We start from the raw sequence: 27,900 nt of genomic DNA, 5'->3' as shown, positions 1-27,900 counted from the left end.
TAAATTACTTAATCTCTCTGGGCATCAATTGCTTCATGGGAAAAATGGGCATGATCCTGCCCTGCTCCATGTGTATGTGTATGGGCCAGTCAGATGAGAAAAGGGATATGAAAATACTAGGTAAGCTGCAAATACTGGTTCCCCAATAGCTACCATTTGCCAGTCACTTGCCAGGCTGGGCCCTTATACACATTTATTCCCAGTTGTAGTCCTATAAAATGTGAGGCGTTTATTATGGTTCCACTTAAAGATGAAGAAATCGAGACAAGGAGGGCAAATACTTTGCCCATGGTCTCCCAGGTGGAGGAGCTGGAATGGAAACCTAGGTTGACTGGCTTCAAGATCCCCACTCTGTTCACTCTTCCCATACCCCAGCTGACCTCCAGTGGTTGAGATAAGGAAGATCAATCCTAGAGTCTGTAACTTGGGTTTTCTGTTTGGGCTGTGTTTTTCTCTTCAAATGAAGAGGATTTCTGTTTGGGCTGGTTTGGAGAGTGAGGCTTGGAGGAAGGGATTAAACTGGTTCCCTGGGACCAAGATTTATCTTTCTCCGTTGGATGAAGGGAACATGGGCATGGACACCATACCTGGCTGGCTGCTAGCCAGGAGGGCTGAGATGTGCTTGAGCAGAAGGCAGACAGCTAGAAGGACAAGTGGGGAGAGAGCTCCAGTCTTGCTGGGAACAAGTCTTGTTCCTCTCAGCTCTTAGAAACTTCCAACTTCTAGGTTTGGGGAGAAGGCTAGGGAACTGGGAGCTCACAGAGCATGGTGTCAACAGAGTGTCACTGTTACTTTGGCCCGTGGCCTGGTAGAGCACAGCTAAGCCTAGCTCAGCCTGAGAGCTCAACAGAATCTGGGATCAGTCATCCCCTGGCTGCCTACTTTTATCTCCTCTGTGCCTCTCTCCCTCATGAGGGGGCGACTGACAAATAGCACATTGCCCAGGCTTGCCATCCCTCAACTGAGGTTGTGCTTGGGAGCTGTGCCCACCAGCATACTGGCTTCACTGAGCATTACTGGGTATGGGCAGGCTGCTCACTGAGGCTGTCAGAACACTGGAGTTGGGGATAGACTGTCTCCAGGGGCTTGGGGACCAGAGAAAGAGCCCTGCAGTGGCTTCTGGAGAATGGCAGATTTCCTCACAGTCTTCCCAGGGGAGTCCAAAGCAGCACACGAGTCACTGTGGCAGAGTGTAGAAGTTAAGTGGTAGAACTTAACTTATTAGCTTTGTGACTTTGCCCAAATCACATAACCTGTCTCATTGGGTCAAGTTTCTCATGGGCCAACTAGTAATTAATTTATTAATTAGTGAGGGATCTACTTCACTGAGCTATTAGTGGCACAGATAAAGTTGGTGTAGGCAGCAGTGGTTTGTAGCCCTGAATGCAATTCATTTGAAAGTAATGATGTCATGGAAAAAGCAGGCAGGTACCTGTTGAATACCTGTGAGATGCTTGGTGGGAGTTACAGAAGTTCAAGACCCAGTCCAGATAGGGAGGGAGAGTGCTAAACAATATGAATAGGTTGTAATGAGGTGCTGCTCATTTCATGTCTTGATTCATTAATGAATTACTGCTGAAATCAATTTTAGGGGATTGGGACCAGCGTTAGAAGAAAACAAAAAGAAATAGAATAATATAAAACGAATATGAAAATTTCAGAGTGCATAAAAGAGTAAATTATTTCATAAAATGTATTTCAGTTCTATGTGTGTGTATGTATAAAATCTCAGTATAAAGCGTATTTCTTACTGTGAATCTCAGTTTTAAAACTTTGAGAAATGGTATTCTAAATTAAGATAGAGGTCTTCAGATTGGAGGACAGTTAATGAGATCAGGGCAAGCATGGAGGCTATGTGGAGGCTGAGGACTTAACCTGTAGAAGCAGAGGAGTAAAGTACAAGGGTCAAGAGCATGGGCTGTGGAGTCAGGCAGGCCTGGGTTTGAGTTCCAGCTCTGTCACTTCCAGCTATATAGCCTTGAGTGAGGCACTTAACTTTACTAAGTCTTGGATTCTACTTCTGGAAAATGGAGAGAATGGTATTATGGTAGGGTTATTACATGAGAATAGGAAGAAATTTGTAAATAGTAAATGATATATAGATGGTAACTACAATTGCTGCTGGTATTTGAAGTTGTGGTTTTTATTGTTATATTGGGCTCTGAAAGGGTTGCTGTGACTTGGAGAAGGGAGAAAAAAGGACATTTCAGATAAGGATGGGTGATTGATAAGGATGAGCATGTGTGTGCCTGGTATGAGACTGGTGTGGCTGAGATTTATGCAGCCTTAAAAGGGGGTGTTGAGGTTATAGATAAACAGTATCAGGAAAGTTTTAATAGTAGAAACTTCAACAATAGGGTAGCTTCACCTGGTAATAATGAGGCACCATCCCTGGTGGAATTCTAGCATGAGCTGGGCCACTAGAGACTGTTCTCATTAAGATCTTTTGATTGCAGAGACTCCCTCAGGCCACCTTAAAGAAAGAGGGGTTTTCTGCAGGGTAAGTGAAGCTCTCAAACTGAAGCATCCCCTGTGTGCTATTTGGTCCTTTAAACTGGCCATTTGGTCAACTTCCCTGTCACTAGAAGCTGGCTCATGCTCTTCCTCCACTGTCAGGAGAAAACTACCTCAGATAGTGTCTACACCATCATGCTATTTTCAGGGATGCTCTTGACTCTATCTTCATCTTATGGCTCCTTTCTGGGCATCCTTCGAGGATCAATTCCAATGCAGGTCATTGCAAACTGAGGTCTAGAGAGGGCACAGGGATTCCTATACCAGACAGCAGTCTGATCAGATGCCTTTTGAAATCCTGCCTGACTAGACTGAAGGATATGTGAACCTTCTGGTTTAAAAAAAAAAAAAAAAAAAGATAGCCCTCAACTTTCCAGGAGCACATCCTGTGCATAAAAACAAATCTACCTGCTGTTAGAGAGCACCTAATGTGCTGAGTGCTGGATACAACCAGACCTCTAGTATCTTCTTTTCACCATCTCCAGGTGGCTTAAACTCCTCCACTACTGGAGAAGCCACTCAAATGACCATATTTCCTCAAAATTTTCCCAATTTAAGGTTTTAAAAGTCAAACATCTTTCAGTTGACATGTACATTTAAAGTAGTGGTGGGGTTTTAAAAATTATTTCTGAGAAGATCTTGCCAAATCAGTGGTGCAGCTTAAAATCAGTAATGTCTTAGAATCCAGGAAATATGGTCGTTTGTTTTGTAACCAATTGAAATTCCGGTTTGAGGTTTCATACTGGGGCTTTGAAACTGCCAAAGCTGTTATCTGACATCATTTAAAGGAACACTGAACTTCAATGTGTTCCCCTATGTATCTGCAGTTGGGAGAATGGGTATCTCTGAGGCCCTGCAATCAGATCTTATCAACAAAGACAGACTTGGAAGGTTGAAGTATCAAATGGGCATGTATTTAATCACAGAGGAACTCACTGGAAATGTACTCTCAGGCAAAAGCCTTGCCATCTGTGAGCCTCAGTCTTCTCATCTGCTCAGTGGGAGGATTGTATCAAATATTATCCACATCCACAATTGCTAAAACTTCTGCTAACGTAGTGTGGGCATCCTCTTTCAGAAGGCTCATCCCCTGACTTGTAGAAGCTAATGGTTTGTAGGCAGAGGGAGGCAGCCTGTCCTGTGATACCTGGGCCTTTGGTTTCCGTTCCCTGGGTATGTGGGGGTTGCCTGGAGACATGCATCTGTCTATTTGTAAATGTCTTGATCTAAAGGTGTGGTCTCTCCTTAAGGAAAGGAGTGTCCTCCTGCCCTGGTTCTGCCTCTAGGTGGTTGAGAGGGTCAGCAGTTTAAGAGGAAAATGACCTGTGTTAGTGTATTTTGAGGGTCAACTTTGTCCCAGGCTGTCGTTCCTCCTCAGCTGTTCAGCTCCAAGGCTAGGCTCAGGCCTGTGCAGTTCCCCAGATAAAGTACACTAAAGAAGACCTTCTCTTTTGTGTTTTGGAGGCCTCTGTTCTGCCAAGGCCCCTCCCTCTGCTCTTCCAACCAGTAAAAGTCACAGCAGTGCATTTCCTTCCGTCAGAGAGAATCAGAGAATCAAGGCCTGGGCCAAGCCCTAGCCCCATCATGTCCTGTTCCTAAGGGCCTCCTCCCAGCTGCCTGAGTGCCTCTGACCCTGCACTCCTTTCTGGGAGGTCAGGCAGGACCAAGTATGGACTCTTGGCTAGGATCTAATTTGGATTTGAGTCTGGGTTTTTCCACTGATTTGCTGTTTGACTCTGAGCAAGATATACTCCCTGGGTATCTTACCTCTCAGTGTCAAGTACTTTTTTCAGTTGGAGGGGGAAAAAAAAGAAATTCAAAAGATCCATAATCTACCACTTTAAAAGTGATGAGAGCATGTATGTCTGTGTACAGAGGTATATCTACACATACATCTCTTTTCATTGTTTTTTTTAACCAATATTGCTCTGTAGGCTAAATAAGAAAGTATATTTAGAATACCCAGTCTACAAGTGCTAGTCTCCTCCCTTTTGCCCCTCAGAGTTGTATGAGCTCAGGACTTCCTGGGACCTCACTTCTTGGAGGAAACCCACTCACTCGAAGCACCCTCTGGCCAAGCCAGGGATCCTGCCCCAACCTGCCTTAGCTGCTCCAGTGCCTGCCTGCCTGCCTGCCTCCCTGGGGTGGGTCTCCGCTCCAGTGTTTCCCCAGGGACTCTAGTGAGCATTCAGCACCCAGCAGAATGTCAGCACCATGAGGGCCAGGACTTTGTTCTAGTCAAAGGAGAGTTTCCTCACAACCTGCCCAGAAGCCCTGGCCCTAGAACAATGCCAGCACAGCTGTGATAGCTGCTGCTCAGTTAGTAGAGGTATGAATACAAGTGATATTTGAGGAGGTTTTGAAGCATGTATAGGATTTTGATAGGTAGAGACAACTTGGAGTCTATTCCAGCAAAGGGACTGGCATGAGCAAGGTGGAGAGGTGGGAAAGGGCCAGGGCATAATTGGGGAAACTATAAGTAACTAGCTTTGCTAGAGTGAAGAGATAAGCATGTTATTTCTGTACTTATTTGACTATTTGTCTTTTTGTTTGTTTTCTTTTTGCATCTAGCTCTACACCTTGCATGTAGGCCCTCTGAAGAGGTATATTTATCTAGACAGACACAGGACAGGAATGCTTTGCTTTGGTGCACAGATGCAGGCACTCAAACCTCTGCCCCTAGAGAGGCATAGTGACCCTGGCTCCTTGACACACATTGGGGGAATAGGCACTTTACCTGGTGTCTTTTTGGCCTATGGCTTCTAGAGAGGGTGTGGCATTCCCTCTCATCTATGTTAGGGTGTTCATGAGTTAGCAGCCCCAAAGGGAATACAGGGATGGAAGACAGGCAGGAGTGAAGGCCTGGTAAGGCTGGTGGCTAGGGCCTAAGCCAGGGCCTTTGCTTCTCTTGGCACCTCTGACAGGCCCTACCCTTTGCTCCACAGGCTAGAGGAAATCCCCCTGGAGGTGCTGAGGCAGAGGGAGTCCAAGTGGCTGGACATGCTCAACAACTGGGACAAATGGATGGCCAAGAAGCACAAAAAGGTGAGGGGCCTAGCCTTGGGCCTTGGGCTGGGAGTTGGCAGCCTGGGGAAGAAAGGAAGAGGGAGGAGCTGTATCAGCCTAGAGGAGCAGGCGCTTCTCCAACTGCCACTAGCCTTGAGTGTCCCTATCTGCCAGCTCTGAAAAGGGAACAGAAGCTGGCGGGAGGGCAGGGACCAGTCTTCATTTGATCCTCCAAGATGACTTCAGACTCACACAGAACTTTGTCCTAGAGTCAAACTTCAAAGCCACTTTTAGCCAAAAGCCCTTATAGGAAGCTTTCTTCCAACCCTCCTAGGAGAAGTTCTTGCTGTTACTTAGAACATATCAGGGAGGACTTTAAAATACTAGTAATAGCTAACATGTGTTGAACATTTGCAGTGTGCTGGATACTTGACTTGAGTAATCCTTGTAACACTCCAGTGAGGTTGGTAGCAGTAGTACCCCCACTTTGTGGGTAACCCACAGAATTAAGATTTGAACCCAGGCAGCCTACATTTAGTCCCTGCATTTTTCATCACCACCCTCTAGATTAATGTGATGAGTTCCCTCTTGCCTCCCAGCCAAAGGAAAAAGAACGAAAAGTAACCTCACAGTTTAATGGTCTTATAAAAATAAGAATACCTAGTGGCCTTCTTCTAGTTGGTCTTTCTTTAGACACTAGCTCTATTGCTCCCTAGGAATACCCTTGCCCGGCACTGTGTGTGTGTGTTGATGCCCTTGGCCACCTGGGCAGGATCCAATTACTCCCTGGCCTAGTGGAGACCTGTCTAGAACCTCATAGCCAGGGTCTCTCTGCACAAGTTCCCAGGGCACAGAGTGAACCTGCTGTCCCCCTTGTCATCACCTGACATGCTGGTCTAGTCCAGGCTGGCGCAGCTGGCTGCAGGGCCTAGCGGAAAGCTCAGGACTGAAGGTTAGATATGGGCTTAGGCCCAGCCCCTCTACCTTCCCCTCTTTATGCCTATGGCTAGCTGTGCAACTTTGTATGAGTCACCTCACCCTCTCAGCCTCAGTTTCCCTGGTTGAGTGGTAATGATAGTCATGTTGGGAGGCTCCCATGAATTGGTAACTATAAAGCCCTGTGCCAATGGAGGAGAGGCACACCTAGGCCTGGGCTTTTTCTTGCTGTTCTATATAGGCTTTGTAGCATACATTTTTTGCTTATTAAACATTTCTCTTAAAACATTGTTTTTAAAGACAATTGTTCTCCACTGCCTCCTGCATGACTCTGGGGTTTATTTTCCTGCCTCCTTTCTCCTCAGGCTCTTACCCTGAGCTTCAGCTCCCTCTCTGCTGTCTGTTATGACTAGTGGCTGGCAGGGACAGTGGATCCTTCATGCCCCACCCTCCCTTGCAAATGGGGATTACAGAGGGTAGCCTTGGGGAGCTTTCATCAGAGCAGGCAGCATCACTTCCTCTTTCCCTTTGTTTCCCTGGAACTGTGGTTAGAGGCCAAGGGCTCCCCCTGCCCAGTAGGGGCCACTGCAGGAGGCTGTACCCCTATCCAGAGGCCCTCGCCATCTGCTCTCTACTCCTGCCACCTCAGCTGTGGTCACACTGGCCCTAGGAGCTCTTCCTGCCTGGCTGTACAGGCTTGGGTTCTCCCTGTGGTCAAGAAGTCATGGCATAGGAGGTACAATACGGGCTTCAGGAAATGGGTCCAGACCCAACACTTCTCCTGGACTTATTCTGAATCCCCAAGAGGGGACTGTATGGAGGCAAGGTTCTGGCTGGAATGCTATCTTCCCCTGTAGGGCTCTGCTCAAACTGTGACGAAGCCCTCCCAGAGTTCAGCAGTCAGGGTGTGGCCTCACTCAGCTGTCAATCAGAGAATGATAATCCCTTGTGCTTTCTCTTTGCTGAGCACTTTCTCTTGCTTTATCTTTTCTGATCCCCACCATTGCCTCCTCTCTAAGGCAGGCAGGTGGAGTTTGCCATCTCTGTCACTTCTGTGCTGAGGAGATTCCTGAGGCCAGAGTGGGAAAAGCTGACTGTACTCCTGGTTCTCCATCCCTGTCTTCCTAGCCCTGGCCTGAGTGAGCGCAGGGCCTCTTTGAGAACCTCAATGGACTGAAGGTATTCCTGGGCTCCGCTGGGTCAGACCAACTATTACAGGGGGCAATGATGATATGGGGGCTGGCTCAGGTCAGGCTAAGCTTGGCCCTGGAGAGAGCCTAAGGGACCTGTGGCTCTAGGTCATACTATTGCCCTTTGCCAAAGCCTTCTCAGACCAAGTGGCCTCCCTAAGGAGACCCTTGTCCTACAGCAGCAGGAAACTATTCCTAGAGTCTGGGGCAGTTCCCTTCCACTGTCTTCCTTTCCCCCACCTCTTCCCTCGACCCCTTTGCAGGCAGTCCCAGAAGCTTGAGCTTCTGCTCCCATGAGCAGCCACTCTGCTCTTCCCCCACTGCCTCTAGCCTGTCTGCCTCTCTCCTTCCTGGTTCTTGACACTCTCTGACCCTTGGAAAGTTTTCTCTTGTTTGTGCTGGTCATCAGGAAGGCTAGGGCTTCTACGTTCCTTTGAGAGATTCTAATGGGACTGTTTGAGGGGGTTTCCAGGTGAGGGCAAGTTAGGTGTGAGCCCAAGCCCCTGGGGCTTTTGTTTCAGTCATTTTCCTGGGATGGAGGGGTGGAGAGGAAGGCATTTATTGAATACAGACTATGTGTATAAATGCCCCATGCTAGGCATTTTCCTACCCTTCTAATAGAATTCTAGATAATGCCATTCTGTTCTTAACTATTGATGAGAATTGATTGGCTTAAGGTCAGCACTGGATTCCAGCTCACATCCAGTTGCTCTTCCTACTGCTCTGAACTCCTAGACCACGCTGCTTAGTGCAGGGGCTGAGGGGAGTGTCATTGGCCAGTACCCCCAACCTCCATTCTATAGGAGTGGTGCCTCTGCTTTTGCTAATCCTCCATGACCATTGGCCTTGAGGTCAATAAACATAGCTGCCTCAGTCTCATTCTGTCCCAAAGCCCAGGTGGAGCTCTCATCTAACTCCAAGAGGCCAGTGAAGTGCAAAGTGCATGGGGCTGAATCCCTCTAGTATGGTATAGGAGGTAATGGGTTCCTGATGGTGTGACCTTAATATTTTCCCAATCTATGTTTCAGTTTTCCCATTTGTAAGAGACATGATTTTTCAAACAATTTTGACAGTGGAAGCCTTTTTCTGATAAAGAGAGCAAGTATAAGAATTAAGCACTAGCTCTGGGTCATGAGCTACCCCAAACACTTCCTCCCTCTCCTCTCCTAGTCTGTGAGTGGTAGGAAAGACCTGTGCCTTTGTAGCAAGAGATGAAATCAGATCTCACAGCCAGGCCAGCTGCCTCTGCCCTGGGCTGGTAATTGTGGGAGCTCAGGGTCAAGGAGAACAGAAGAAAGGATTCATGACCAAAACAAAGAGGGAGCCATTCTGATCAGCTCTCATTTTCCTTCTGAGTTCTGCTGAGTTCCCCTCTAGGTGGATTGTGTCCTGCCACACAACTACTTAAACAAATACCCCCTTGGAAGTGCCCAGGCAATGTCTCTGGGCACATTCTGGGTTATCTCAAAGGCTATTCAACTTGCAGCTGCAGCTGTGTCCCACACAATGCAGATCCCTCCCTAGTGATATCCATGGGGGTTCTCCAACTTGAATGGTTCCATTTTGATTCAGAAAATGGACATGGGAATTCATAATTATGTGGTAAATGTCAGGAATATCTGTTCTATCATTGGGCCAGGGGAACATGGAGACTGACATCACCTGGTGACAGCATTTCTACAGTTATTACTTCCTCTGTCCCTGGCATCCTAGGCTATGCACCATAGCAATAGTAGCAACAGGAGGAAAGTCCTCTTTTCTTCCCTTTCCTACTTGCCTCATGTGCTAACTGAAGGCCCACCAAACACCAACAGAGGAGCTGGGTTTGTACAAAGCCTCTGGAGGAGTTGCCTGGGTGGATGCATGAACACAGTCCTCTTTTTTGACTTTCAGATCCGTCTGCGGTGCCAGAAAGGCATCCCACCTTCTCTGCGGGGCCGTGCTTGGCAGTACCTGTCAGGAGGCAAGGTGAAGCTACAGCAGAACCCTGGGAAGTTTGATGTGAGTGGCCCTTCTTTCACCCTTCCCTCCCCTTCCCACATCTCTTGATGTCCTTCCCATGACAGCAGTCCTCCATGTGTTCACTTGGACCTCAGCAATATGAGCTGATTAATAGGACCACCCATCAAATGCCCCACTAACCAAGCCTGTCCAACCTGTGACTCCTGGGGGCTCTGCCCATCTAAAGCTCCAGCAAATAGCAGGCTTCAGTGGGATGGACGGATTTTCCATCTTCCATTCCAGCTCTTTCTCTTGTCAACGACCCAATTTTGCTTTCTTGGGCTCATCAGGAGGGGACACTCAGACCACTTCCCTGACTGCCTTGGGCTCTGTGCTATGGGCCTTTGAGGGCCTACCCTCAGGGACACAGAACCCTCAGTAACTCTTGGCCTCCCAACCTCGACTCTTTTCTCCTGCCTCATTCAAGCTGGCCAGACACAGTTCACCCATGCTGTTATTGAGGTTGTCAGCTTTAGGGGTGGCAGAGCTAAACCAGTATCCTTATGGGTTAGAAACTGGTCAGTGGTCAGAGAGGGTATCCTCTGTAGGCATGCCTTCCCCTCATCACTTGCTGCCCGCTGCCCCATGGCTGCCAGAGTAAGAACACCCTTCCATTCATGAGGCTTCTTTTTTTTTTTTTTTTAAAGATTTATTTATTTATTCATGAGAGACAGAGAGAGAGAGAGGGAGAGAGAGAGAGGCAGAGACACAGGCAGAGGGAGAAGCAGGCTCCATGCAGGGAGCCTGATGTGGGACTCGATCCTGGGACTCGATCCTGGGACTCGATCCTGGGACTCCAGGACCATGCCCTGGGCCAAAGGCAGGCGCCAAACCGCTGAGCCACCAAGGGATCCCCCTTCATGAGGCTTCTTAGGGCTGACCTGGGCTGGGAAGCTCCTCCAGCATGCTCCCCAATGGGAGGCACTTGGCTCCCCTGGGATTACCCTGCTTACCTGCCAGACCTGGCCCCAGACATCAGAGTTTCTCCCAAGCTCTTGGGACTGGTAACAGGCAGTGAGAGAGCTGTCAGCTACCAGCTCTTTGTTAACATACTTCATGCTTTGGCAAACACTCTTGTTTTGCCAAACCTGTTCCCTGAGAAGAGTGGGTGGGGCAGGGCAGCCTAGAGTTTCTGCTGTTGATGAGGCTGAGAATCATTTGCTAGCAGTACTTGGCAGTGGGGCTAGGGGGGTTGGTGGAGTGTCTGGCTGGGGGCAGCTCTGGGAATCAGGGTGATTGGACTATCCCACAGAGCATCCATACCAGGCCCTGCTAGAGCAGCTTCTTGACTCCAGTGTCTTCTCATCCCTTTCATTTCAGGAGGCTGTATCCTGGGTGGAGGGGGGAAGCTCAGCTGTGGGAACCTCTCCTCAAGTCCATGATTTACCTCTGGCTGCTAGAGCATAGGTATGGGAGCCAAGAGCTTAATCGGCCAGGCCAGACTTCTGGTTCCATAGTTAGTTAATATGAGCACATCCTGTGTGAGTAGCAGAGCACAAAGCTGTGTGTGCATTTTGTGTGTGGGGAGTAGTGTGTCTGGAGAGAAATCAGCCAGGTAGATTTGCCAGGAAAGGTCTTTTAGATGCCCTGAAGCTGAGTGGCGGGTCCCCAAGGCAGTCCTGGGGGCTAGAACAGTGGTTTTCGAGCACACCTAGAAGAACTTTGCCTGTGGATGACATGGAGGAAGTGAGTAAGGATGAGAAGCTCCCTCTGGGTGCTGTGGACATGACAGCCAGAAGCAAGGGTACAATGACAGGCTATTGGTGGCAGCACATAACAGCATCTATTCCTGTGCTCCCCTGAAGACCCAGGGGGCCAGCCCCAATCTCAGCTGTCAAGGCAGGTTCTGCAGCCTCTCACGGCTCCATCTTCTCTCATAGTTGCTACTTCTTCCTCCCTCATTGGGCAGGGCAAGACCTTCTGTCCTTTTCTTACCTGGTTTTCTTCTCTGGCTTCATCTCATGATGGCGGAAGTGTCTTCAGGCTTTCCTGGAAGCTGCTGTAGCTGCATCAGCTGCTAGCAGCCCACACTTACCTTTGATTCTCAGAGCCCTTTCTTCCTACAGGCCCTTCAGCTATACTTCTTCCTTTCTCAGCCACCCATGCGTGGTCAAGTGTCTTGGGCTGCTAAGGTACCAGGTGAGCACATCCTAGGAACTGACTTCTTGGGTTCTCAGGTCCCTACCTTACCAGAGCCCTCTGGAAAATTTGTGGGTTCCTCCTCCACTTTCTGACAAAAAAATCCTGCATTGGACTCAGACAGTATCCAGCCCTGGGCTTGACTTGGAAGCCTCATAGGACACAAGCCCCCATCTTGAGAATATATGAGACTCTAGAGTTTATATACCCACTTCTTCAGCTGTGTGCCTGATCAAAACCCCTCTGTGGAGTCATTTGGTTCTTCTCTCCACCCTCCAGCCTTGAACACTCTTAACGGTTTTTTCGCTCAGTACTTACTCTCTCAGGTCAAGTTACCTGGTACCCTAAGGTCTTTAGTTTAATGTCAGAACACATCCACTGAGGGAGCACAAGAAGGAAAGGGGCTTGTATGAACATACCTGCCAATCAAGGCCAAGGCCTGGGTCTGTGCCCTCAGGTGTGTTTGCTGAGAATCTAGCCCTTATCCCTGGGGCCTTCCCTAATGCTGCACCAGCCCTGTCCTTGCTCCGCCCTCTAGATTTCCTTTTTATTGATTTTTTCTATTGCTATTTTTTTTTAAAGATTTATTTATTGACTTGAGAGAGAGCAAGAGAGAGTGCAAGCATGTGCGAGTTGGAGGAGAGGCAGAAGGAGAGGGAGACAAGCAGACTCTCCCTTGAACAGGGAGACTGATGTGGGGCTCGATCTCAGGACCCTGAGATCATGACCTGAGCTGAAATCAAGAGTCAGACACTTAACCAACTGAGCCACCCAAGCGCTCCAGTTTTTTCTCTCTATTTTTAATGTTGGGGCATTTACAGAGAGAGAAATGTACAGATCTTAAGTGTGCAATTCAATGAATTGTGACAAATAATACATATCCATGTAACTAATAAGCAAATCACGACATAGAACATTTCAAATGATGGGGAAATGATTTTTCTTGTGTAATACTTTGTTTTTAAGTATTACATGGGGGTAATGGGGGTGCCTGGATGGCTCAGTTGGTTGAGCAGCTGTCTTCAGCTTGGGTCATGATCCTAGGGTCCTGGGATTGAGCCCCACATCCACCTCCCTGCTCTCCCTCTCCCTCTGCCTGCTGTTCCTTCTGCTTGTGCTCTTTCTCTCTCTGTCAGATAAATAAAATCTTTTTAAAAAATGGTACTCATGTTAAGATATTCAAGAAGTTCAAAGAAAAGAGTAAAACTTTGTCAAAACTCCAGCATCTAGAGATGGTTCTGAGTTTAATGGTTTGATAAATGTCACATCCTTCCAGATAGCACTCTGTGCAGATCCTCCCTCCATCCCTCTCTCATAGACACACACACACACACACACACACACACACACACACAGTAGGTGATGCCACTTGCACGGAGAGACAGCAGAGGAATTCAAATCAGTGGCTCTAAGTCAACCTGGCTTCCAGGCCCAGCCTTACCATTTTTCTAACCTTGAGGACTTGGGCAAGTAACTTTTCTTTGATCCTCAGTTTCCTCATCTGTAAATAGTATAAATGATAGGACTTTTATTTGGGGTTGAGAAGAGTCAGTGAGTCCCATGGGTGGCTCAGAACAGTGCTAACCAGTGGTAGCTATTGCTTTGATAGTAGCCTTCTATCTTAGGACATAAGGTATTTGAATGAGTCCTGAATAAAGTACCTGGAGATTATTTCCAGCCATAGCTATGACAGACACTCTTGACTACATGGGTCTTCCTGGATCCAGGATCACCCCTCAGGGTTTATAGGGCTCTTCCCTCCTTGCCTTTTTGCTGCTTCTCTCTCATTCTCAGACTTCATTACCTGAGCTTCCTGACTTGTCTTCAGGAAGGCTCAGTTCATGATGGGATTGGGTGGGTATTGCCCCTGGCAGAGGCTTTCTCTAATACCTTGGAAGTTGTATCTTCCCAGCAGCCATCCCTAACCCCTAATACATGGTCTTGATCTTGCTTCTAGGAGCTGGACATGTCCCCTGGGGACCCCAAGTGGCTGGATGTGATTGAACGTGATCTGCACCGGCAGTTCCCTTTCCATGAGATGTTTGTGTCCCGGGGAGGCCATGGGTGAGCAGACTGGGTCTTGTGGGCTGGAGGTGGCTCTGGGCCCTGTCTCTCAGGGCACAGAGGAGGCAAAATGGGTTTGGGTATATCTCAAGGGCTCAGAAGCTGAGAGCCCCAAACTCCACTTACTTTTAGAGTTTCCCTTTGGTTTGAATCTGATGGGTCTCCTTAGCTTCTTCCCTTACCTTTGGGGCAGCTTTCATTTAGAGTCCTAGAGCTTGCCTGGTCTTCTTCTGAAAACAGGTTTTGGTGGAGAGAAAGAGGGTTAGAGACAATTAGGTGGGCATAGGGTAAGTAGGAGGGGAAAGATAGGCAGGCCAGGCCAGAGGACCAAGATAGACACCTAGGACAAAGCTATCCTATCTGGCCAAGGAGACACAGCTGCTGAATGAGAGGCCCACACTGCCAGCCCTGACACACCCTTCCCTTGAATCTGGCATCCTGCCTGGCTCTACCTCTGCTTTCTCTCTAAGCCTCTGCTCTCACGTGTCAGATAGGGTGGGACAGGGGAAGGTGCCTTCCCTGCCTCCTCTTCTCGTTTTGTGAAAGTCTCTGTGCTGCAGTGGGAGACTGACCCCTTGTTCACCACAGTCAGGTCACCAGGGAAATGCAAATTCTGAGACAGGTCTAGTCTGGTAGTGGGTGGCAGAGTCATACCTATCTTCCCTGCCGCACTTGGCCCTTCTACAGCCAGCAGGATCTATTCCGTGTGCTGAAGGCCTATACCCTTTACCGACCTGAGGAGGGCTACTGCCAGGCCCAGGCGCCCATTGCTGCTGTTCTGCTCATGCACATGCCTGCTGAGGTACCACCAGGCCCTGGACAGGTGAGTGGGTGGGCAGGGAATATTCAGCAGCAAGGCCTCATGTCTCTCTTGCCCACAGCAAGCCTTCTGGTGCCTGGTGCAGATTTGTGAGAAGTACCTGCCTGGCTACTACAGTGAGAAACTGGTGAGTGCGTGCTGGGTCCAGACCTGGCCTGGGACCTGCTCTTTGTGGCCTCTCTAGGTCTTTCTTTCCACAGCCACTGTTGCCCCACCTGAAAACCTTCCCAGATTTCTGTTGCTTTCAGGCTTAAGACCCAAGACTTGCCAGGGTCAGGTCTTCTAGGCTCCAGAGTCATTGGTTCTACCCTGGCCTCCATCTTTGTTTCTAGCCATCTGGCCGTTTGGCGGGATCGCAGTTCCTCCAGTGCACCGAGTTCCTCCCTGCCTCAGCCTTGGCCTAGGCTTAAACCTCTACCCCCTTCATTTCTGTAATAACTCTCCTTTCCTTTAGCTTTCAGCTATCAGAGAGCTTTCTGTGACCCTGACACGTGGGACCTCTGGCACATGCTAATCCAGCATTTCTGGTTCTGCCATATTCTGGGCATTTACCCACCTCCCCCACTAGCCCCTGCACTGCCCCTAGTCTCTTTGCTTCTGTGATTCATCTGTCTGTCCCTTCTCAATACATGCTCCATGAGGTGGACCAGCTACATCTGGTTTGCTCTTCATTATATCCCAGCACCTAACACAAGGTTGCCTCCCTGCAGGCAGTACCTGCCTGAGGGATGAATGAATGCCTGCCTGGAACTAGGAACCGGGGCATAGTCTGCCCTGCCTGCTTTGAGCCTACAGTCCTGGCCCCATGGCTTCACTGTGTTCCCCAGGAGGCAATCCAACTGGATGGGGAGATCCTCTTCTCACTGCTGCAGAAGGTGTCACCTGTGGCCCACAAGCACCTCAGCCGGCAGAAGATTGATCCACTGCTGTACATGACAGAGTGGTTCATGTGTGCCTTTGCCCGCACCCTGCCCTGGAGCTCTGTGCTGCGCGTCTGGGATATGTTCTTCTGTGAAGGTACCGGGCTGGGCTCAGAACACTACTGCTTCTAACCCAGCCCACAGGGGACCTCTATTTTCAGAGAAACTCCTTACAGGCCATTTTACCACCCCCTCATGCAGGAGTCAAGATCATCTTCCGGGTGGGGCTGGTGCTGCTGAAACATGCGTTGGGCTCCCCTGAAAAGCTCAAAGCCTGTCAGGGCCAGTACGAGACTATCGAGCAACTGCGGAGCCTCAGCCCCAAGATCATGCAGGAGGCCTTCCTGGTCCAGGAGGTATGGCCCACACCTTCCCATCACCACTGGGTGGGAGTGGGAGATGTGGGAGATTTAGAATTGACCTGGTAACACTCTGCTCTGAAGGTGGCCAGGCCTGTTGCTCATCAGCTCAGGATAGTGTGGAGAGACCTTATCCTCCTGTCTGAATGAGAAGACAGGGGCATAAAGAGGCCTAGGTTTGCAGGGCCTTCTCTGTTGTGAACCACTTGGGAATGAGAGGAGCTGAAATTCATCACCCTCTCTTCTTCTCTGGTATCAGATCCATGGCCTTGGCTTTATTTTCCCTTTTTTCTTTCTTTTGTGGATTTTCATCCACAAATTCTGAGCCCTCAGAGACAGTACTTAGGTGACACATAGTTAGGCAAGGGGACTTGAGTTATGGGCAGCTTTCTCCTTTAAGGCAGTGGATCTTAAGTGCCTGGCTCACCTGACACTCAGCTCTGGGACTTGTGATCACCACAGGGACCAGACCACCATTATTCCTAGGGTCGGACTTTAGTGACCAGGACTGGGGGATCTGAGGGAGAGCAGGGCCAGGTTGGGAGGCAGAGGGGAAGTTTCTTCCTGGTGCCCATCTTCCTGTCATCGCCCACACAGGTGGTAGAGTTGCCAGTGACAGAGCGCCAGATTGAGCGTGAGCACCTCATTCAGCTGCGGCGCTGGCAAGAAACCCGGGGTGAGCTGCAGTGCTGTTCCCTGCCCAGGCTGCATGGTGCCAAGGCCATCCTGGAGGCAGAGCCAGGCCCCCGGCCCACCTTGCAACCTTCACCATCCATCCGCCTGCCCCCAGATGCCCCCCTCCCTGGTTCCAAAGGCAAGCCCAAGACACCCAAACAGAGCCAGAAGGAAAAGGAGCAATGGGAACAGGCAAAGGCAAGTGGGCAGCTGGATAAGCTCCCAACCCCAAGTCAAGCCAAGGGGGCAGCTGCTGCAGGAGATGCGTGTCCCCCACAGGATGTGCTCCCCAGGGATGCAGCCCACCAAGATCCAGCCCTTCAGGACTCAGCCTCCCAGGATCCAGCCCATCACCGCTCCCAGGATTCAGTTCACCACTGCTCCCAGGAGAGTCTGACCTCCCAGGAGAGTGAGGATACATACTTGTAACCCCGGCAGCTCAGGCCTGTGGGGTGAGGCTCCACACACCCCTGGGGCTCACAGACTGACAGCCGAGGGCCTGCCCATGCTGATGGCCCAGCTGCCCGGCCCTGCGTGGCAGAGAGTCTGGCCGGCCCAGCACAGACTCTGCCTGAGCCTTTTTATTTATTTCCTCCCGAGTGGAGCTTGGGCTAGCCCACTGGGGCCGGAGGAGGTGAGGGCCAGTGAGCAGGGCCTCACTCAGCCCCTCTTCCTGGGGGATGCTCCCTAGGGCTGGGGTGCTGTGGTGAGGGGGGAAAGGGGGGTGTTCTTTATGTAAAATAGAAACATGATTTTGTACAGAAATAAACCGGCTTGTGTAGAGAGTTGGTGTGCAGCAAGGGACCGGGAAGGGGAGCCACCCTGGCGCTCAGCAGCTCTCCTCTGTACCCTAGACCCCCCAGCCCAGAACCAGAGCTCTCTGAGAAGGCTTTTGCCATAGGCCAGTCCTTATTCTGGACCCCGTTTTCCCTTACCCCATCACCTCCGCCCCGTGTCTACCAGTCTGCCATAGATGAGAGACTACAGCCTCTTAGATGCTCCAGTGCTAGCACTGTAGCCCACAGAGCTTCAGCCCAATGCTGAAGCAGAGCAACGCCTGCTTCCCAGGCTTTGATACCTACTCATCTCTGAGGAGGAGGGGCTCCTTAAGGAGGTGTTTTCAGGGCCTCGCCTGGGTTCCACTTCAGACCCCAGTAAGGTTCTGAGTGTTCATTTTGAGTTGCAAGCTGGTGCCAGGGGTCAGAGACCATGAATGCCTTTACATGGTGAGTCCAGGCCTCCATTGGACACAGAGGGGTGAGGGAAGAAGTTTGGGTCTTTGATGAAAGGCTACCTGCCGCTTCCTGAGCACTTAGCATGTGCCAGTCTGGGCTGGTTGGGTCACCAGCTGATCAGATAGGCTCTATTATTATCCCCATTTTACAGATGAGGAAACAGAGGAGCTGAATGGGAAAGATGAAGCTGGTCAATTTGCACCTAGAGCCCCCTGTGACCAGGGTGCCTGGTGATCTGGCAATGCCACTGAGGGCCCAGGCAGGCACTATGGTCACGACCTGATGACTGTCAAGGGTAAGGACACGGTGTCCCTGGGAAAGGCCCCCCTTCTGCTGAGGAAGCAGCTTTTCCAGTCAAACAATAGCGGCTGTTCCTGGCAGGCTACCAAGCTGGGCTGGGCCATGGTGGGAGGGAGTGGGAGAGGGAGGAGTAGAGCCTCCCTAGGAGTTTTCAGGCATCACAGGGCCTGGGCCTGGAACACCCTGTCATGATACATCTGGGGATACTGAGGCCTAGGGAGGTCAAGTGTCATGTGAGTCTATCAGGGCAGGCTACCCACTTCCTGCCTTCTACCCCTCACCTCTGTGGTTTCCCACCCCATTTATACCTGCCACGAGAGGCTTTGAGGACACTCCCCTCCCCCTGGCTCTCCAGGGGACAGGCCAGGATGTGGCAGCTGCAGTGTTCCTTGAGCCAGAGAGGCCAGGGAGGGAGGGTGCTGCCCAGCTTCCACCCGCCTACAGTAGAGGTTTCTGAGCAGGCAGGAGGCTTGTGTAGGCCTGCTGGGTCCCAGTCAGGCCTGAGGCCGGCTTTAACCTGTTTGGTTCAAAGCCTCAGATCTGAAGCCTGAGGATGCTCAGGCCAGACAAGGGCCCCCCAGAGCATGCTCTGTCCTGCTACAGGACCAGCCTAGGTGTGCTGATTATCTGCTTAAAACTGAGCAGAACCCAATTCTAATGTTGAAATGAGCCCAAGTTGGTCTTATAAGCCTCAGATCTGGGGCATTTGCCAATGCCCAGGGCCTCCATGGGCATGAAGCAAGCTTACATGTGCTCAGGCCAACTGGGTTCTGCTAATAGGCTGCAGGCTTTGGGAGGCTTCAACAGGGCTCAAGTCTCAGGTCTGAGATCTGAGTACCCAGTGAGCCCCAGACACATGGGCCTGTCCCCAGAAGTCAGCCTTGAGCATCCCTGGCCTAAGCACTTAGTCTTGAAGGGTCTCAAGCCATAAGCCTGACCACCTTCATTCCCCTACCCCACAGTATGTTGCTCAGATATAAGTGGCTGGCCCTCCCCAAATCTGTACCCTAGTGTGTAAGCGCCTTCTTCCTCCATAAGGAGAAGGGGGGGGGAGAAAGGCGGCAGGACCCTTGGTCGGGAGAGAATCTGAGCATCACGGGGGCTGCACAGCCTACCCCTCCATGCTCCAGGGTTTTCTGGGCAGCACTCTGGTTCCAGCTGAGCCCCGGTTCGCCTCGCAGCCCTTTGGAGCTTCAAGGTTATCAATTATTAGACCTATATATGGGGGCCTGAAGGACAGAAACAATTCCAAGACCTCCCTCCTGCTTCGGACCCTAGCGAGGAAGGCGACCCGCGGAAAAGGCGGAGCCCGGGGAGGGGGCGCGGCATGGGCGGGGCCTGAAGGACCCCCCGGGGTGGGATCAGGCCCTGATTCCCCCGACCAAGGCTGAGGGGGCGGAGTCACCAGGGGCGGGCTCGGCGGGCAGGAACGTGAGGATTGAGGCTCTGGCCTTGGGAAGGAGGCGTGGCCACTCTGGATAGGCCGTCCGTCCGTCGGGGCGTGGCCGTCAGGGAACTGGACGCGGCATGGGGTTGGGAGGGTCTGCAGCGTAGCGGGCGGCGTGGACGCGGCCACACAGCGGCTCCTTTAAGCCCCCGGCACCGCCCCCCCGCCCCGCCCCCGGCGGCGGCCTGGGTCTGGTTGGCGGCGGGGTCGGGTCCGCGCGGACCGTGATGGAGCTGCACATCCTAGAGCACCGGGTGCGGGTGCTGAGCCTCGCCCGCCCAGGTCTCTGGCTCTACACTCACCCGCTCATCAAGCTGCTCTTCCTGCCCCGCCGCAGCCGGTGCGCGCCCGGGTTCGGGGGCACAGGTGGGGGTGGGCTCCGCTGTTGCTCTGGGACGGGGCCGGGGATTCACGTCGCCGCGGGGCGAGCGGGAGCGGTCGGGGAGGGCCCTTCTCCCTAAGCCCCCCGCCCCCCCGAGGCCGCCATCCGGCTTGGGCCTACCCTCCCCGGGACCGCCGCCTATCCGGCCCTGTGAGGCGCCGTCCCAGAGCCAGTTACGGCGCAAACAACCTGGGTGAGCAATGCCTAACTCCAAGTGGTGTCAAATGGGGGCAATTCCTTCCTGGCGACTGCGGGGAGCTTCTTCCAGACGCCCTCCCGTCGGGTCAGAGGGGCTGGTCTAGGGCGCCCAAAGTCCGATGCTCCCGGGGGCTACGGGGGCGTAGCCGCGGGCGAGCCTCTTCTCCTTCCGGGAACCGAGGGTCGGGAGCTCCCGCAGAGGTCGGGAGGCGAAAAACAGTTCGTGATTCCGGTGTTGAAGCCCACGCCCCACTGGCCCGGGGAGAAAACTGAGGCTCGAGGGGGCAGGGAGGCGTCCTGCAGGGGTCTTTCCGGGCGCCTGGAGCGAAGTCCTGCACGCCCCTTCCGCCCAACCCAGGCTGAAGATGCTCCCCCCGCCTCCAGGTGCAAGTTCTTCAGCCTGACGGAGACCCCCGAGGATTACACGCTCATGGTGGACGAGGAGGGCTTCAAAGGTGGGGGCTGGGCCGGGGAAGGGTGGCGTGCTCCCCTCTTTGCGATTCTCACTAGATCCTGGAATCCAAAGTCCCAAGAGCTGGAGCCTTGAAAGCAGATGGGTCTGGGTTCGAATTCGCCTCCACTGCACACTGGCTGTGTGCCCTTGAGCAAGTCATTTCCTCCCACTGAACTGTTTGTTTCCTCTTACGTAAAATGGGTATAGTTGTGGTTCTGATCATAGGGTCCCATGAAAACTTTATAGACAGGGCTGTGAAGGGCACTTGGCAGCCTCAGGCCAGTTGCAGGGCCAGTTTAGGGCAAGAATCAGAGGTTCCTATTGCAGTTATATTCCCCCTGGCCACTATTTCTCCCTGCACTTATCTCTCTGGTGCCGGTCACTCCCTCCCTGGCTGGTCTGGGAACTCCAGGAGTCTGAGGGTTGGAAAAGGAGTGCAGGAGCAGGCAGCCAGCCCATGTCCAGGTCCTGGGGGGCCTCCTGGCTGCTGCTGTGGCCTGGACACCAGCCTGTTTTCTCCCTGGTCCCTGAAGCTGACATCTGGCTCCTACTCCTGCCAGCCTGACCCCTCTTCACAGGCCTGGAGTCGCAGACCACGAAACTGAGGCTCGGCCCATACTTCACTGCAGCCTTTTAGACTTTGGTTTCCCCGTTTGTACTGCAGTAAAGTCTGGGTCGGCTAAGGGAGAAAGGCTTCCTTCAGCCAACCTGGTTTGTTGGCGCCCCCTGCTGGTGCCACATGGTATAAAACCTCTGTTAGTCTAAGAAAAGCTATCATGAGGTGTATACTCTCAATCCCATTTTACTGATGAGGAAACTGAGATCCGGGAGGTTAAATCATTGACCTCGGGTCAACAGCAAGTAAATGGTGAAGCCGGGATTTGAACCCAGGTCTGTCTGACTCTGGAGCTCCAGTCTTAACTGGGAAGTTTCCATCCCTAGCAGGCCAGCACCTGAAGCACTTCGCAGTTCTTGCATACATGCAGCTCAGGAGCAGAACTTGGGAGAGGGAGACAGCCCCAGTCTCCAGACCTGCCATTACCTTCGTAGAACCCCCCCACCCCCAATTCCTGGACAGACAGGGAAGCCAAGGGGCAGGGGCCAGCCCAGTAGGCCCTGACCTGGTATATACTTCCTGCTCACAGAGCTACCCCCATCTGAGTTCCTTCAAGTGGCTGAGGCCACATGGCTGGTGCTGAACGTGTCATCTCACAGTGGTACAACCGTGCAGGCTGCCGGAGTCACCAAAATTGCCCGCTCGGTCATTGCACCACTGGCAGAGCACCATGTGTCTGTCCTGATGCTGTCCACTTACCAAACGGACTTCATCCTGGTGAGTTTTCTGCAGGCTCCGGGGCAGGGTGGGCATGGGTGCCTGGGGACTCGTGTTACATCCTCCTCTTGTGGTCCAGGTGCGGGAACAGGACCTGTCCGTGGTGATCCACACGCTATCCCAGGAGTTCGACATTTACCGGGAAGTGGGCGGGGAGCCTGTGCCTGTTGCCAGGGATGATTCCAGCAATGGCTTTCCCCGTTCGCAGCATGGTGAGGCTACCCTCACACCCAGACCTAGGCAGGGCCTCTTCCCACGGGGGCCCTTCCCTTATGAGAGCTGGTCTGTGGACGTGGGGATACCGGCTGACACAGACTGCCTCACAAGATAGGGAGATGTGGTGGAGAAGAGGGTTCCTGTAGAGCAGGACCCTACCCTCCACCCAGGCCCCTCCCTATCTGGCCACCAGGGGGCGCCCCAGCCCACAGTCGCCCTAACAGTAGTTCTCTGCCTGGTCCCTCCTCCCAGGGCCCAGTCCCACGGTGCATCCCATCCAGAGCCCACAGAACCGCTTCTGTGTCCTCACATTGGACCCTGAGACACTGCCAGCCATCGCTACCACGCTCATCGATGTCCTCTTCTACTCCTACAGGTGAGCTGTGTTCTCATGCCGTTGCTCCCTATGCCTACCACCTTCTGCTTGTTCTGTAACTCGTGCCCTGTTCTGTATCTTGGGTTCCTGGCAGCCTGTGATACCCATGTGCCCCTCACTGATGTTCAGGGAAGATCCCAATGCCACAGCTGCAACCCTTTCCTGTAGTGTAAGCTGAGACACCCCTGACCCAGGCCTTAGGTCGGACCCTCTATCAGTCCTGGGGTCCAGCATCTTTGAAACAAGCGAGATTCATCGTCCCCTCCCACCCCTGTCCAATCCCCATCAGGGTATCAGGGCCCTCAGACAGGGGAGGAAAGTGGCCCAGAGATGGGAGGAGATGCAGTGGGCTGGGTACCCCGAAGAGCACTTGAGCCTCCTGTTCTTTTCTAGTGCCCCCAAGGAGGCAGCCTCTGGTGGTACTGGACCCAGCTCCATTACATTCTTTGCCTTCTCCCTCATTGAGGGCTACATCTCCATCGTCATGGACGCTGAGACGCAGAAAAAGTATGTGACTCCTGAGCCCCAGGGACCACAGATCCCAAGGCCAGCCCTAGGGAGGGAGGAAATGGAGCATCAGACTCTGAGGTCACTAGGTCAGCCTGCTTCCAGGGGCTCACATTGGGGCAGGGAGGGGATGGGTGGGTGCCCTGCCCACTACCCACCTGCCTTTCCAGATTCCCCAGTGACCTCCTGCTAACCAGCTCCTCAGGAGAGCTGTGGAGGATGGTGCGCATTGGTGGACAGCCCTTGGGCTTTGGTAAGGGCTGCTTCTTGTGTGTTGGGGACTTGGGGAAGATCTGCGAAGGGGGTGACCAGGATGATGTACATGGACTCCTTCCCCCTGCCCCAACCCTCAGATGAGTGTGGGATCGTGGCCCAGATTGCAGGCCCCCTGGCTGCAGCCGACATCTCTGCCTATTACATTAGCACCTTCAACTTTGACCATGCCTTGGTAAGCACCGTGGGGTGGGCTCCTGGAAGGACAATGAGGCCCCGGAGGGTGGGAGGGGGAGGGTGCAGAATGTAGTCCAGGAAGTTGACATGGCCCTGATCCCTCCCTCCACCCACCTGCCCACAGGTGCCTGAGGATGGCATCAACAGTGTCATTGAGGTCCTTCAGCGACGGCAGGATGGCCAGAGCTCCTGAGGCCTCCACACTCTCCCTTCACCCCAGGCTTCCAGAGACTTCTCTAAGCTATTTCCTCGAGCTCTGGGATGAGCCTTCCCCACCCCCATTCCTGCCGGGGGACCCCCTCCTTCTGCTCTCTGTATATAAGCTGCGTGCAGGCACCGGCTCTCACGTGGACATGCGTGTCTGCCCACGCAGGGGAACACGGTGCTCTGGGCTTTCCTCCGGGAACCCCTCACCCCATCACTCCCTGCGCGGCCTCAGTGTTTGCACATTCCCTGCCTGAGGCCCGAGCCATCCCCTCTCAGCACCCTGGGCCAGCCACTCCCTGGACAGGGTCCTTATCTCCGTTCTGCCTCTGGCTGGGTTGCCTTCCCTGGCCAGGTGAGTTCTGACAGTGCCTGCCCCTCAGGGGGCCTCCAAGAAAAGTATTTTTACATCTTTCTCCCTTTTTTATTGACTTGTTAATAAAGGGCTTGTAGTTCTAAAGGGTTGGGCTGTGGTCTATAGGGGTTGTCTGAGCTCAGACAGGGCTGCTCTGCTGCTGCTCCCAGCCCCTCTACCTGAAGTCTGGGTCTGTCCCTATGTACCTGACTCTGGCTGGGCTCACCTAACTCAATTCTCACCTCAGGGAGAACTGAACCTTTGAGAAGTGAAGTGACTTATTCCCATGCAGGGCTACCTGCCTCTGAAGCCCATCCTCTTCCTTCCTTCCTTGCTGCTTCTGGAATAGCCCAGAAAGTTCTGAACATGGTTAGAGACTCTGAGACCCTCTCACCTAGAGATAGATCCTCCCCGCTTCCCAGCCTTTCCTGCCACCTTGGGTGTGACTGGCCTGTTGTGAAACCCCTCAAGGAGGGCTCCAAAGCACACTTTTTCCAGGCTGCTGCCTGCCTGCTTTTGGACAATGCCTGAGTCCTGGAGGTCCCTCACAGGAGTCCCTGTTGGCCAAGAGATCAGTTAGTTCTTGTCACCACGGCTCTCCTGGAGTAGTAGGAAGAGGGGGCCAGCCAGAGTGGAGACCTGAGAGTCCAGGCACTGGGCTTCCCCTGGCCAGGACAGGACATGGGCCTGGAGGCCACCTGGAACCCACTCTGCCTTCAGAGGCTGCCTTCCTGGTCCAGAGACTTAGCACATGTGGGCCTGGGTCTCCTGTCACAGAGGGGCTGCTTCATTGCTCCATGATACCGGGCTTCCACTGTGGGCCAGATGGGACCCTAGAGATGTGCTGGGGAGGTTATCAGGTACCCTCAGCCCAGACCCACCCACATTCAGGAAAGGAAGAAGGGTGTGACTTCGGCGTATTTAGAGGTCACAGTGTCTCCCCAGAAAAGGCAGAAAGGGGGCCAGGCTTCTGGCAGTGTGCCCGCCCTGCCCCTGGGAACCCAAGGGGCTGCAGATCACAGGAGCAGAACGCACAGCCCAGCCCGGTGAGTGAGTGGTCGGGGACACTTGGCCTGCCCCTTCCCTTCAGACTCCATTTCTTCACATGTATCAAGATCTAGGAGGCAGCTTTTTTAGGACCCCTCTACTTTTTGACACTGGAAAGGGGCATTGCTTTGTATTTTGATGTCAGGGGGTGGAGTGAGGAGTTCTGGCCTCCCTCTGGAGGGCACAGCCTGGACCCTGGGTCAGAGGATGTTCGGGCTGAGTGGGGGCTTTAGAACCAGAATCCTTGGGGCTCCTGACCTGAGAGCTCCTGGGCCCCACATTCATCTTTGGGGGACGGGGGGTGGAGGGGTCTGTCCATCTGTCTGCTTGTGAGTCACTGCCTGATTTAGATGTTTCTATTATCATGGCTTTCCAGGTACATTAGGGCTTTGCCCAGTCCTTCAAACCAGGTCCTAATCTGGCAACAGTTAGTTCTTGTACTGCCCACAGGACTGGCCTGGGGAAGGGGCCCCCCTGGGTAGTCTGACTTAGAGCCAGGCCTAGAGCCCATGTGTGTCTCTTTGCCACATGTGTGTGGGTCTTGGTGGAGGGTTTTATTCCCAGGGCATTAGGGTCCTTGGGGGTCACTGGGTCAGCTTGGCCTTCAAGAGGTTATAAATGAAGAGATCTGCTCTGGGATTGCCAGGGATACCAGGACCCACCTGGGGTGAGCCAGGGTTTGGGAGGTGACTGGGGCACACTCACCTGAGAGGGGGACATGACCCTGGACCTCACATGTGGCTGATGCTCTGGATGCCATCAGATAGGCTTTAAGCTGTCCCAGGTTGAGGTAGGGGCTCACAGAATCACCTCTTTGACCCACCCGGGTCCCTAGAGAGTTCTAGAACAAAGGAAGCCAGTCTGGTTAGCCCAGGCCTGGACCTGGGCTCAGCTTGGGTCCTTTATAACTGAGGTTGGGGTGCTCACTAGAGCACAGTCCACATCCTTGTCCTTCCAGTCATGGGTGCCCCCATTCACTTGTCTACATCAGCACAGCCATTCCTGAGTGCTAGGATAAAGGCCCCAGACTGCAGAGCCTGTGTGCCTATCCTCATAAAGATGGCAGTCTGTGCCTGAGGAAGGCCCTGTCCACAGTCCCTTGGGGACTAGGAAGGTGCTCTCAGCCCTCAGACTGCCAGCCCAGTGTCTGGCGTCTGCTGGGAGGATGTGCACCTGGGGGTCGGGAGAGGGGTTATTCTTGGATGGGTGGGGACAGGAGATGAGGAAAGCTCAGACGGGTCAGTCAGTGGCTTGTTTCCACCCTCAGATTTTACCTGCCCAAACAGTGGAAATGACCTTGTAAGTCCTCCTTGAAGTTATTTGAGCAGAAATTCAGTGTTCAAAGTTCTCATCCCCACCCCTGCCAGGCAAGTCTGTATGGTCCCAAGCTTGTTGCCAAGTTGCTCCAAAAGCTGTTTTCTTGGTCCTGTGTGGAAGGGAGAATAAACCCATAACCCTCTCAGATGTCCCACCTGGCCCCAAGATCCCACCTGGTGGGAAGGGACCAAGCAGGAGACAGGAGGGCAGCCCCATTGGCAGCTAGCTGACTGCGAGTACAGAGAAGCTGATTCCCTGCTCTGTGCAAAAGGTGGGAGATGTTCTCCATTAATTCACATATTCAACACACGTTCTCATTATCCATCCCCCCTCCTTTACATAAGGGGAAGAGAAGTGAAGTGACTTGCCCGGGGTCACAAAGCTGGATGTGGTAAAACCAGAATTCAAAAAGGTTAAAACCGGGGCCATAGGGACGCCTGGGTGACTCAGCGGTTGAGTGTCTGCCTTTGACTCAGGGCGTGATCCCGGATTCCCCGGGATTGAGTCCCGCATCAGGCTCCTTCCATGGAGCCTGCTTCACCTCCCTCTGCCTGTGTCTCTGCCTCTCTTTCTGTGTCTCTCATGAATCAATAAATAACATCTTAAAAAAAAAAAAAAAAACGGCCATAGCCTCGGGAGGTCCCCTGGGGGAAGGGACACTAGCTGAACCCTAAGGTATAGGGATGATTTTGCAAGATTCCTCGCAATCCCAGCTGTCTGCGTCGGTGGCTGGGTGTCTGCTGGTGGCAGCGAATGTGTGGGCAGGCACGTGAGGCCTGGCCCCTGGCTCTTTCCTGACCCTGGGCTGGGCCCAGGGGGTGTGTTGCAATGGCCATGGTTTGTCTCACTTTCCCAGGCAGGCCCTGGTTCTGGGGTTCTAGAGCCGACGGTGCCTCACATGGGGCTGCCCAGAGCTTCCTTCTTGGGGAGGGAGTTGATCATGGTGCTATGTGGGTATCCACACTTGTAGTCAGAATAGACCTCTGTGTGCATCTCTACAGACGAGCCTGTTTTGGCTAGAAAGTGTGTATGTCTGTCCACATGTGTGTGTCCTGGTGTGTACTTGTGCTGTATGGCCATCCATGCATCCAATTTTGTATGAACATCAGGTGTGCATCTGGCTCCGTTTCTGCACGTGTCCCGGGGATGTATGGCTGAAGTGCATTTGGGCCTGCATGTGCACATGTGAACATTTGTGGTACTGGTTTCTGTAGGTCTGCTTCTGTATGTCCGTGTGTACCGGTACGTGCATCTGCATCTTGTGTTTTTGTGCTCACATATGTGTACGAGGGGACCCTCCTGTCCACTTTCCTTCTCTGGACCCACATCCTCTCAGGCCTTCCTGCCTTTTCCTAATCTCAGGAGGCCCAGCTTCCAGTAGTCACTGGGGGTCTGACGGGCGGTGCTGGGTACTCCCCAACTCCACCCCTCGACCTTCATTCTCTGCCCCAGCAG

The 27,900-nt window shown here is 52.7% G+C and overlaps 2 protein-coding genes across 4 annotated transcripts in view; both read left to right on the top strand.

Annotated features, from left to right (window-relative positions):
• The window catches only part of TBC1D10A (TBC1 domain family member 10A), a 32,057-nt gene extending 14,648 nt beyond the window's left edge, over positions 1-17,409 (top strand). For all 3 annotated transcript variants that reach the window (XM_077874299.1, XM_077874298.1, XM_077874300.1), the window contains exons 2-9: positions 5,460-5,559; positions 9,540-9,647; positions 13,744-13,850; positions 14,538-14,652; positions 14,732-14,797; positions 15,498-15,687; positions 15,792-15,946; positions 16,547-17,409. In XM_077874299.1, coding sequence (XP_077730425.1) covers positions 5,460-5,559; positions 9,540-9,647; positions 13,744-13,850; positions 14,538-14,652; positions 14,732-14,797; positions 15,498-15,687; positions 15,792-15,946; positions 16,547-17,053 — 1,348 coding nt within the window. In that variant the 3' untranslated portion in view covers positions 17,054-17,409. The remainder of the gene's footprint in view (positions 1-5,459; positions 5,560-9,539; positions 9,648-13,743; positions 13,851-14,537; positions 14,653-14,731; positions 14,798-15,497; positions 15,688-15,791; positions 15,947-16,546) is intronic.
• Positions 17,410-19,721: 2,312 nt separating this feature from the next.
• Positions 19,722-24,186, top strand: CASTOR1 (cytosolic arginine sensor for mTORC1 subunit 1). The gene is made up of 9 exons (XM_077874301.1): positions 19,722-19,946; positions 20,571-20,641; positions 21,786-21,973; positions 22,053-22,185; positions 22,442-22,565; positions 22,959-23,072; positions 23,243-23,325; positions 23,426-23,520; positions 23,647-24,186. Exons 1-9 carry the CDS (start codon positions 19,834-19,836, stop codon positions 23,713-23,715), a joined length of 990 nt encoding a protein of 329 aa, XP_077730427.1. The 5' UTR covers positions 19,722-19,833; the 3' UTR covers positions 23,716-24,186.
• The last annotated feature ends 3,714 nt before the right edge of the window (positions 24,187-27,900 follow it).

This window comes from Canis aureus, chromosome 27 (assembly GCF_053574225.1).
Source record: "Canis aureus isolate CA01 chromosome 27, VMU_Caureus_v.1.0, whole genome shotgun sequence".
NCBI lineage: Eukaryota > Metazoa > Chordata > Mammalia > Carnivora > Canidae > Canis > Canis aureus.
This window is presented reverse-complemented; position numbering and strand designations above follow the sequence as displayed.

What these genes read in the sequence shown, in the direction of transcription:
- CASTOR1 (XM_077874301.1), top strand. Translation starts at nt 19,834, where the DNA reads ATGGAGCTGCACATCCTAGAGCACCGGGTGCGGGTGCTGAGCCTCGCC. An exon ending in ACCAAACGGACTTCATCCTG is followed by an intron (nt 21,974 to 22,052) that starts GTGAGTTTTCTG and finishes CTTGTGGTCCAG; the next exon opens with GTGCGGGAACAGGACCTGTC. An exon ending in TCAACTTTGACCATGCCTTG is followed by an intron (nt 23,521 to 23,646) that starts GTAAGCACCGTG and finishes ACCTGCCCACAG; the next exon opens with GTGCCTGAGGATGGCATCAA.